This window comes from Sus scrofa, chromosome 18 (assembly GCF_000003025.6).
Source record: "Sus scrofa isolate TJ Tabasco breed Duroc chromosome 18, Sscrofa11.1, whole genome shotgun sequence".
Lineage (NCBI taxonomy): Eukaryota > Metazoa > Chordata > Mammalia > Artiodactyla > Suidae > Sus > Sus scrofa.
The window spans coordinates 29,315,999-29,328,307 of record NC_010460.4 but is presented as its reverse complement, the minus strand read 5'-3'; the positions used below and the strand labels follow the sequence as shown (position 1 = coordinate 29,328,307).

General features: G+C 33.7%; 1 protein-coding gene across 1 annotated transcript in view; it reads left to right on the top strand.

Annotated features, from left to right (window-relative positions):
* The window catches only part of CAPZA2 (capping actin protein of muscle Z-line alpha subunit 2), a 48,679-nt gene extending 36,755 nt beyond the window's left edge, over nucleotides 1–11,924 (top strand). The window contains 5 exon segments of the mRNA NM_001097455.1: nucleotides 1,501–1,580; nucleotides 5,249–5,327; nucleotides 7,314–7,385; nucleotides 10,990–11,052; nucleotides 11,784–11,924. Coding sequence (NP_001090924.1) covers nucleotides 1,501–1,580; nucleotides 5,249–5,327; nucleotides 7,314–7,385; nucleotides 10,990–11,052; nucleotides 11,784–11,924 — 435 coding nt within the window.

The window sequence follows — 12,309 nt, the reverse complement described above, 5'->3', positions numbered from 1 at the left end:
GCCTATGCCACAGCCATAGCAACGCAGGATCCAAGCTCACAACAATGCTGGATCACTGAGCAAGGCCAGGGCTCGAACCCGCATCTTCATTGATGCCAGTTGGGTTTATAACCTGCTCAGCCACAGTGGGAACTACTAGAACTGACATTTTATAATTTAGCATTTCTTGTGTGGGGAAGTAGAGAGTTCTAAGAATGTTTACTTTTTTTTTTTAAGAAACTTTAAATAGTAAATATATTATTATAGCCAAAAATGGGGAAATCAATATAAGTACATTGGTTAGAGAAGCATGATCTGATGAGATGTGATGAGATTCTTTAATCTCATATTCAAGATTCATTTTCATAAGTTTACATCAGACTTCTTTTCATTAAATTACAAGATCTTAGAACAAATAAAATTATTTGGAAATGGAATCTTGTCAAATTTCTTAAGTTTTTAAATGTGGTTCTTTCATAGGTTTATATTCAGGATAAAATACGATATAAAGTAGGAGTACTTTTTTTTCTTTCATAAGATTATTTGTACCTAGAAATGCTTTTTAATCCCCCCACATTTGTGCTTCTGTGATCTTCTTAGCTAGTGATCTTTTGAAATGCAAATCAGATCATAAAATCCCCTGCTTGAAATCCTTCAAAGATTTTGCATTGCGCTTGGCTTAGAGTCCAGGCCTTTGAACACAGCTTTCAAGGCTCTGTGAACCTGGCCTTTGCCTACCTCTCCAACCTTAGGTGACCATACGTCTTGGTTTATACTTGCTGTTTCAGTATAATTATTATTATTTCCAGTAGCCACTCTATTTCACTATCAGAAGATTCCTGGTTAGGACAGAAATTCATATGGTCCCCTTAAGTATCTCGCTCTAATAATTATTTGCAAAGTATGCAGCAAAACCTAAAATACCTTGCAGGTTCTTTGAATTAGAACCATGTTGATTAGGATTATTTTGGAAGGAGTAACTCAAGATTAAGGTGGTAAGGTTAAATTCAAAACCCCTTGCTTGTTCCTGGGAGATTGAAAGTCACAAAATATTCATTACTTTAAAGCAGCATGCAAGAGGTGAAATAATATCATCATACCATGATAGGCATTCTCTTAACCTTCTTAGTTATAACAAATTAACTTTCTCACCTCTGTCTCAGTATTTTTTTTATTTTAAATAAAGTAAAAGAGAGACAGCAACCTCTGAGATTGTTGGATATTTATGAATATTTGAGAGTACAGTTAATTTTTTCAGTAAGTTGTACTTCATTAATTGTGAGCTTTTTTTATGATTCACTAAGGATCTGTAATTAGGTATACATATTTAAGTACTTATTTTTCTAGTTACTATGTTGGAATGATGACCTGCTTTGTTTTTTGTTTTTTGGGTTGTTTTTTTTTTTTTTTAATATGTTCTTGCCAAAATGCTATACAATTTTCAGTATTTTATAGATGTTTAATGTTGAATATTCTTGTGGCCTTAAATTGACTCTTGTATTTATTTTCCTTGCCAATAAGGTATATGGTAAAAAAATAGATGGGCAGCAAACCATTATTGCATGCATAGAAAGCCATCAGTTTCAAGCAAAAAACTTTTGGTAAGTTGAAATTTCATGTATTGGGGAATTTTGACATTGCTTAGATTCTTTGTAGTTCTCGCTTTATTGATTGGGCCTATACATCGTTTGTGTATAATTGACTAAAAACAACATAATATAAAACTTTAGCCTTTTGAAATAAGAAAGGTGTCTGTTCCATTATTATTCTAATCATTTAAAAGTAGCAGTAAATCCATTGAAGAAAACGTGGGAGAGCATGGAGTGTTTTTAAACTAGCAAGCAGCATCCTAAGGGAACATGTGTGCCTGTGAACAGACCAGTTGGCAGGCCCATATGTTAACTCTGAGAAGGGGTTGTTCCTAAGTGAGACTTACATGGGGGAGAAGGACAGAGGGTTTTATAAAGTGAAGAATGATCAGTTTTCTGTGTGTGAACTTGGTGACTCTGAAATAGATATATTCTTTTGGATTGCTTTGTGCTTGGTTGGCCAGTGTGAGGAAGTAATGACATGTTTTGTACAGGGAGGCAAATTACAACCATGCCTTATAATTTTTGTACAAATTATTTGATCATCCGTTATAAAAGTCCAGCCACCCCAAAGTACTGATTTGCACTCTTAATCTTGAACCTTTAGTAGGTTGTTGGGCCTTTTTATTCCTAGGCAAGATTATTTCTGGGATATCTTCTGTTAAAAAATTCTGAAGCTCTCCAAGACTTTATAAGTTAAGAATTGAATGAAATCTTTACTTTTATCCTCCTTTTTGGATAGTACATGCTAAGGCCATCAGAGTAAGTATGGTCATGATATTTACCTTTTAGTTTTATTAGTCTTTAATGTGTTAGCCAAGTTGGTTGTGCTCTTAAGGATTAAGTAACAAGTATTAGTAACCCTTATGGACTAGTTTAGCCTGTGGCCCAAGGTTGCCCCACCACTTAACCACCTCAGAAATAAATGCAAGGTTACAAGGACATTTGGAGGAATAAAGATCCATTATTACTGAAGAAAAATCAATTCTATTTGTAAATATATACCTCAATGACAAGGTGCAGTTTCCCTGTTGTACTAAGTTACTTGTATGAACTTAATATAAATGTAGTTTCTCCATTTTAGGCCTAAAAACCTGTAGCATTAATTTACCAGTATTCTAATAAATAAATCTACACAAAATTGCTATTAATTTATGCTGTCTCTGCCAGGATGCAGATAATAAAATCTTGTTGAGACTGAACTCATTACTAAGTTTTAGCTTAAAGCGTATTGGGAGATAGAGTAAATTTACTAGTTTTCAGAAATACAGTTTGAGTGTTAGCATAAATAAAATGAAACTGATGTTCTTGAGTTTTCTAGTCTCTCATTATTTCACTTTACGTATCTGAATTTTTTCTCCTCAGGCTACCACAATGAACCTTTTATCATTGAAGCTAAAATCACTTCCATTTTTTGGAAAAGATAATTTTCTTTTACATTCCAAAGTGCTAGGCATCACATTATCACAGTAACCTCAGTAAAATTGAAGTATTTTGGTATAAAAAAAATTATTTTGGTTTACCTCAAAAACAGAATAAAAATCAGAAGATACTAATCATGGACATTTCTTAGATTTCACTAGGGACATTCTCTTCTTGGTCTCTACTATTTCCCCCACATCTAGCCATATTGGGGGCTTAGTAAATATTTGTTGAATAAATATACATTTGTCATTAAAGCATTAATAGAAGAGAGGGAAAGAATGTAACTAAAGGCTAGGACCTTCTAATGGTTTACTCCACTATCTGACCAGTGCCCTTTACTGTTACTGTAAGTAACACCTTAGGAAGGCATTGCTATAAATAGTTCTCAAATTGGTACCATTACTTTATATAGAATTCCTTTTTTTTCCTTTTCACAGTCATTGGTGATATGTGCATATTGTCATTATAAATCGGAAGTGTGTGTGCTTGGAACTCATTAGTGCTTGGATACTAATACCTAAATAAAGGAAATAACTCCTTTTGGAATCATGAAATAAAAATGAGTAGATCTAAGGTTTTTTTTCCAACCAAACTTCAGTGGATAATTTGGGATGAGTCATTCAAAATCAAAACATGTTATAAAATTTTCTTTTCTTTCATAGAACATATACATTGTTCTAATAATAGTACTTTTCAAATGATAGGTGTTAACTTTAGGTATGAGAATGCTGTCATTCAGCAGGTTTTAATGATTGGGCAGACTGCAAAAATTTTGAAGGGAACCCAAAAATAATTTTATAGTAAAGCCAATATAGTGACCTGTTAGCTCTGTGACTAAATCTTCAGAAATATACATGGTTAAAAAAATAGTCAAGTATAAGTTTACACATCAGAATATGTCTTTAGCATGCAAAGAGCAAATAAAGATTGAAAGCAAAGGAGTTGCTATGAAAAGACTGTCAGAAAAAAGTAGGATAATATTCATTATCTGGGAGACAAAAATAACATACCTGTTGCTTATTTATAATGTCACAGTTTCCTACCATGAACCTGTATCAGTCTTTTTAAATTTTTTCTTTTTTGGCCACCTCATGGCATGTGAAGTTCCTGCGCCAGGGATCGAATCCAAACTGGAGCTCTAACCTATACCACAAGTGTGGCAATGCCTTTAACCCACTTTAACCCACTGAGCTGGACTGGGGATTGAACTCATCACCCTGCCTCTACAGAGACACCATCAATCCCATTACAGCACAATGGGAACTTAATCTGTATTAATCATTTGGGGGTCTAGGAAGAGGATGTGTGTTCCTTTTATGTAGAAACTTTAAACCTAAAATTGGAAGACAGGAAAAAAAAAAACCAAAAAACTTGATGTTTATAACCCTTTATAGCCTTTCTTTTTCTAGATATCAAAATCTTCTTAAGAATGTTGTAATAGGAATTCCTGTTATGGCTCAGTGGGTTAATGACATGATGTTGTCTCTGTGAAGATGTGGGTTCTATCCCTGGCCTCATTCAATGGGTTAAGGATCCAGTGTTGTCGAAAGTTGTGGCATAGGTCGCAGATGCAGCTTGGATCCCTTGTTGATGTGTCTGTGACGTAGGCCCCAGCTGCAGCTCCAATTCGACCATTGGCCTGGGAACTTCCATATGCTGCAGGTGTGGCAGTAAAAAGAAGGAAAAAAAAAGAGTGTTATCTTACTATCCATTCTTTTAAAACTACTTGCTACTTTGTGTCGCTCAAGTAGATGGTACGCTGAATTGACTGTACTTGTATAAATCCTTTATAATCTGAGTTTTATTTATTCAGTTTTTCCTTCAAGTATAAGTGAAAAAAATTGATATAGTTTTGAACTGTTATTTTAAACCTTAACTTGAGAATTCTGAAGTTGCCTTTGTTACGTAGGTCCGTTTTTACCAATAGGTGAAAATTACGGTAAGTGTAGCTCTTAACTAAACTTAAATCTGTTGATTCTTTTAACTATTTCAGTAACTCCAAAAATGAATGTCATGAGAGTTCCCTGGTAGTCTAGTGGTTAGGACTCAGTGTTTTCACTACTGCAGCCTGGGTTTGGTTCCTCCTGGTCTGAGAGGAACTGAGATCCTACATCAAGCTGCTGCACGTTGCAGCCAAAAAAAGAATGTCTAGCATCCATCCCCCACACTCTGTCATAACTGTAGCATTAAATTTAAACCTAGAATTTCAGATTATTTCCCATGCCTTATTTACAGCTGCTGTTTTTATTTTTAAGGAATGGTCGTTGGAGGTCAGAGTGGAAGTTTACAATCACTCCTTCAACCACTCAGGTGGTTGGCATCTTGAAAATTCAGGTAAGGAAAAAAATTTGTTTGCTGATCTCTAAATGATTCTAAGTAGAGAAACTAGTTCATAGGTTTACATTTTCATAGTACACAGTAAACATTTCTTTTCCAGATCTTTGTTTTGAGATAATGGGAAACATAAGTCGTGCTGATTTCATCCTTTAAATAACCTTGCAGTTCATTTCCCTAGTCATCAGAAATCTTCCAGGATAGCTGACAGATTCTAAAAACACAGCTGACATCAGATGCTACCATTTGATCTGCTCTTCATACAATTTGTTCATCCAAGCATCTTCTGAGTTTGAGTTGTGCTCTTCTGTCTTTTGAATTGGGTGGGGGGGGAGTTGAGTGAAATACAGTATTAATATGTGTGTGTATAGATCTGTAAGTATATTTGTGTGTTAATACATATGCTATTACATATATCATAAATATCTTCTGTGCTCATATTTGGCCTCTTATATGAAACCCACTGAAATTGAATTATTTGACTCATTGTGAGCTCAAATTTATATAGAAGAAAATTTATAACTAAGAGGATTTGAATATAAATATTAATAAATAAGCAAAAGAAAAATAGCCAATCTTTTTGTCTTGGTTCACTTATTTATTCAGTACATTTGTTGCTCAACTATCATGAAAGGTATTGTGCTAAGAGTCATAAAATAGATGAATCAGATGTTGCTGCTTTATCATCTGACTCCATTATATTTATTTCTAGTCTTATAGCCTATTACTTTCCTGTCTTGGTGTGCCTGTCCCTTAAGGGCTAGCGAATAGAGGTTATGATCATGGATTCTGAAACCTGACTGCCTGAGTTTGAATCCCAGCTCTGCTGGTTTTTAGTTGTGTGACATCAGGAAGTCATTTAAGCTCATTTTGTTTCTTTCCTCATTAGTTAAAAAAAAGAAAAGAACAATAATGAAACAGCTAATATGATTGCTTGAAGATAATGTGGGCAAAATGATGAAAACAGAGCCAGACATAAAGGGCTTAATGAGTGGTAGCCACTGTTGACACCATTTTTTCCTTTAGTTAGGCCTCAGTAGCTCTCAGTAGCTCTCTTCTATCTTTAGTATTAACATGATGCCTAGCATATAATGGTTACTTTATTTTGTTGAATTGTTGGACCCTTTGCCATCTCCTAATCCATTTTCACTTTGCCATCAAGAAAGATGATTTTTTAAAATTTGAATCTGGACATATTCCTTGCCACTTGTGGCCATTTTAGTGGTACACTCACCTAGTAGTTAGTCCGGACATATTTGTATGGCACACAGGGCCTAACGTTGACTTGTCCACTACCTGTATATTTCGTTAGCCACTCCTCTTCCTACCCAACCTCACACACTTTCCACCTCTAAGTACCTGCAGGCCTTTGTAAAGTATACTCTTTCTCTAAGATCAGTTTTCTCATCTTCCCTAGTTTTAGTTGTTATCACATTCTTTTACTAAACTCAGTTAGTGTTGCCTCTCTGAGTCGCAGGGTCTAGAGTATTTGCTGATGTACTTTGTACGTACCTCTTACTCTGCTATGTTGAAATATGAGATCAGGAACTATCATTTAAAAGGCTTTGTATCTCTAGAACCTTCTGTAGTAGCAGACATATATAGTAATCACCCAATGTTTATTGAGTAAATTCATGTCTTTGAACTTAAGAAATTAAACGGTTAGTAGACCTACACCCACAAAAAAATGTGGTGCTGGGAAGAATATTCTGAATTTGATTTTGGAAATCTTGGGTTTGGATTACCAGTAAAATGTCTACAAAGTAAAAATGTCCAGCAATTGGACTTGCCTCAGGAACTACTACCTAAGTCCTCATTAGACTGAGAGAAGGAAGAGGCTTGCTGGAGTTTAAAAGGTCAGGAGCTGAGCAGAAAAGTCCAGGTTAGAGCTGAAATTGGTAGCCATCTGTATTGACGTGATTATTGAATCCATAAGGATCTTGATAATTCCTGTAATATGACTTCTGTAATTTCTTTTTCTAATAGGTTCATTATTATGAAGATGGTAATGTTCAGCTAGTGAGTCATAAAGATATACAAGATTCCCTAACAGTGTCTGTAAGTAATTGATTACAAAATTAAATTAATGAACCTGATACTTTATAAAACCAGAACAACTTTGGAATTACCTTTTAAGTAGTCTTTCTGCTTCAAATTAAAGTGTTTTCAAATAGATTAAAGATGGTAAGTAATTGGAAATTGGTACCTAACTTTTTTTAGAGCTTTATTTAAGAAATTTAATTCATATACCATTCAACTCAGCCTTTTGAGGTGTAAAAAAATTTTTTTTGTATATTAACAGGATTGTACATACAACAGTCACCACAATCTAATTTAAAATGTTTTCATTCTCTAAAAACCCTGTACCCATTAGCAGTCACTCTGCATTCCCTCCACCAGTCCTTCCCTCAAAAACCCCTCTCAGCCCTAGGCAACCATGAATCTACTTTCTGACTCTGGATTTTTCTGTTTTGGACGGTTTAAATAAATGGAATCCTACAATATGTGACTTTTTCGTGACAAGCTTTTTTCACTTAGCATAGTATTTTCATGGTTCATCCATGTTGGAGCATGTATCAATACTTTATTCCTTTTTATTGCCAAGTAATAACCATATACTACATTCTATTTGTGTATTTATCAGTTAATGGACATTTGTGTTGTTTTCTGCTTTATGCTCCTATGAACCTTCATGTACTATTTTTTGTGTAGACATCGTTTTAATTTCTCTTTGATATATCCATAGCAGTGGCATTGCTAGGTTGTATGATAGTTCTGTGTTAAACATTTTGAAGAACTGCCAGACTGCTTCCAAAGTGGCTGCACTGTTTTACATTCCCATCAGTTGTATATGAGGGTTGTAGTTTCTTCACAGCCTCACCAAAACGTCTATCTCCCTTTTTTTATTATAGCCATACTAGTTGGTATTAAGTGGTATCTTATTGTGGTTTTCATTTATATTTTCCTGATGTCGAATGAGCATCTTTTTTTGTGTTTATTGGTCATTTGAATATCTTCTTCAGAAAAATGTCTTTCCATAGAGTTCCCGTCATGGCTCAGTGGTAACAAACCCGACTAGTGGTAACAAACCTGACTAGTAACCATGAGGATGTGGGTTCGATTCCTGGCCTTGCTTGTGGGCTGAGGATCCTGCATTGCCATGAGCTGTAGTGTAGGTCACAGGTGCGTCTTGGGTCTGGTGTTGCTGTGGCTATGGCGTGGGCCAGCAGCTACAGATCTCATTTGACCCCTAGCCTGGGAACTTCCATATGCTGCAGGTACAGCCCTATAAATGTCTTTTCATATCCTTTATTGATTTCTTAATAGGTTATTTGTGTTTTTATATAATGTTATTGTAATTGTTGTTTATATGTTCTGAATACAGTTTCTATATCAGATATATAATTTGCAAATATTTTCTGCCATTCTGTATGTCTTTTCACTTTCTTGGTAGTATCATGTGCAGAACAAAAAATTTCAGTTTTGATGTATCCAATTTATTTTTTCTTACTTGGGCTTTTGGAATATTAATAGAAACCATTTCCTGACCCAAGATCATAAAAATACACTCTAGTGTTTTCTTCTAAGAATTTTATAATTCTAGCACTTAAATTTAGGTCTTTTATCTTGTACTTAACTTTTAGACCTTACTGTATGTTTTTCTATATTTGGATTATGATTTAATGATGTTTTTCTAAGTTCAGCTTTCAAATTCAAGAAATTTTGGACTTGGTTTTATTTCTCTGCAGAGATCTTTCACATAGCATTTTCATTGCATATGCAACTATTTCTTTGTGGAATTTTTTTTGCCCCAAGGGTATTAATAATACAACATGGGAGTTCCCGTTGTGGCTCAGTGGTTAATGAATCCGACTAGGAACCATGGGTTGCAGGTTCGATCCCTGCCCTTGCTCAGTGGGTTGAGGGTCCAGTGATGCCGTGAGCTGTGGTGTAGGTCGCAGACGCGGCTCGGATCCCACGTTGTTGTGGCTCTGGCGTAGGCCAGCGGCTACAGCTCTGATTCGACCCCTAGCCTGGGAACCTCCATATGCCGCGGGAGCAGCCCTAGAAAAGGCAAAAAGACAAAAAAATAATAATAATAAAAAAATAATACAACATGTTTACAGTGATATTTCTGGTAAATAGTTGTGTTATATACCTAAAAGCACTAGTATATTATAAATACCAACTGCTAATATTCAAAATTAGCTAACATAAATTTTTTAAAAGTTTATTTTCAATTTAAGAAAGCATTTGATTTATATTAAAAAAAACTAGTATGAATGTGTTAGGCCACATGCTACATGAAAATAAAACTAGTTTTTTTTTAATTTTCTTTTCCTTTTCTTTTTTCTTTTTGTTTTGGTTTTTTCCAGTTTTTCATTAGAACTTAGATGATTTCTTCTTTCTTGCTAAGCGGTACCCTTCTTGTAAAATTTGCCACTAACGATAGTTACTAATGTCTGGTTTTCCATGAGACACTGAATTCAATTTAGTTCTATATCATGAATATATATATATATATATGTAATATTATTTGTATATCTATGGTACTTGGTACTGTCTTCTTTGAGGAGTTCGAAATTGAGTAAAATTTCTCCCTAAGAAAGATTTGTCTACAAAATTATAGACTGTGGAGTTGTGAGATAATGGTCACAGTAATTAAACTTGACTAATATGCCAATTTGGGTTGAACATTTTAGGAAGTACCTTTCCAGTTTATCTTAGAGGATTTTTTTTCTTTTCTTTCTTTTTTTTTTTTTTTTAGAGGACTGCATTAGTGACATATGGATGTTCCCAGACTATGGGTTGACTAGAACTGCAGTTGCTAGCCTATACCACAGCCACAGCGACATGGGAGCTGAGCAGCATCTACAACCTACACTCAAGGTCACAGCAGCACTAGATCCTTAACCCACTCAGGAAGGCCAGGAAACGAACCTGAGTCCTCAGGGATACCATTCGGGTTTGTTATTGCTGAGCCATGACAAGAACTCCTATCTTAGAGGATTTTCACTGCTATTGTATTGGTTTTGGACAGAGAAAAAATACACCTGTTATATAAATATAAACATATGTAAATGTATATAAATAATATGTAAAGCCTCAGTTTCCATTAACTTTTGCTCTTAGGAAAAAAGCAAAGAGATGCATTATATTAGAATGTTAATTATTTTTTCCGGAAAATATTTAAACACTTAAAATTCACCTCAAATTCTAAAATATACTTTTTGTCATTGGTAATATTTTTTAAATGTATTATTGTTGTGGTAAATATGTTTCAATAAATATTTAGCAGTGTAGCCATTCATTAGAAATCTATGACTAACTTCTTACCTATAAAAATAACCTATTGTAATGCTTGTTAAATGTTATGATTGAAATTTTCATCAATGTATGTTATTAAGATTTCCTTAACCAGTAAAACACTGAGACCATGCTTATTCTGTAGAGTTTTAAAACATTTTTACCTAGTTTCCTCTTGAATTTAGAATAATTGATCTTAAAGTATTTTCCCTTTGTCATAATTTCCCATCTGTGTTCTCTATTAAATTGTAACAAATCATTAACCGTACATATAGTGACATACCTATTTTAACATAATAATGATATAGTTTTTAAATTACTATTTTATTTACTTTTGGTTTTGTTTTTCATTCAGAATGAGGTGCAAACAGCAAAAGAATTTATAAAGATTGTAGAGGCTGCAGAAAATGAATATCAGGTATGATTTTAAAAGATAATATATATTATCTATATTTGCTTATAAGTAATGGCACTGCAATTTTAATTTCAGTCATAAGCCTAGATTTTTTTCATTGTTTCACTGTAATAAAATACAATCTTTTTGTGTGTTTTTGTTGTTTTTATTCAAGGGTAAACCTGTGAAAGTGTAGTTAAAACTCAGTTTTAGCTAACTATAATTTCTGAGTATTGATCAAAATAGGCCAAGATTTTAAATCTAAATTTAAATTTTATTTTGTTTCTAATTGGAAATTTTAATTTAGGAGGTGTTTCTCAAAGCATTTGGATTATGTGTGATCTGCTTAGATCATATTTGATTTTGTACTTGCTTTTTACATTCTTTATGAGCTTCTAAACTGCACTCTTGAATTTAAGCATTTAATTTGTGGGTTGGACACGTTTCTACTCTTTGCAAACAGTAATTTGTAAAATTGTTCTGAGAGAAATAGTTAAATAGATCCAAAATGATGACACACAGCTAATAAATTTAATTTGTAATTTAATTTTATTTAGTTATTCAAAATGATTATAAGCTTTTTCTTTTAGATGCTTTTAAACAGCTTTTAAAACCACATTAAGGTTTTTATTTGACTTTTTAAAAGCAGTGAAACAGGCTGCCTAAATAAAGATTTTTCCTAAAACATCTATGTGTTTTTATAAATTGTTTTGTTCCTTTTATTTCTTTAAACTTGTAACTACTGTTTTTCATAGACTGCCATCAGTGAGAATTATCAGACAATGTCGGACACTACTTTCAAAGCCTTACGTCGACAGTTGCCAGTTACACGCACTAAGATTGATTGGAACAAGATCCTTAGCTACAAGATTGGCAAAGAGATGCAGAATGCATAAGATCAACATTGCATGACCGGATCATTTTAGTGTCTTTGCGTTTTAAAAAAAAAAAAATCATTGCAGAAGTATTCAGAACTGTCAAGCTACCCAGTCAGATGGGCTGTTGCCATTTAAAAATCACTGTAATTAATTAGTTTGGTTAGAGCACAAAGCTTAGCTAATCAACCATTATTTTTTATTTCTTTTCTTCAAAGAAAACTGAAATTCATTTTAGTTTAAATCTTTTACTTTCTGTTATGCCTTTCTTTCTTACAATGAAGAGATGATTCCTCTAGTTTAATGTCAAAAGTTTTTGAAGTGTTTCAAAAATATTTTACTTACCATAACCCTGAAATTGTTGTCTTCAGTTTATGAAGTGGGTAATTTTTATATTTGCCCAGTT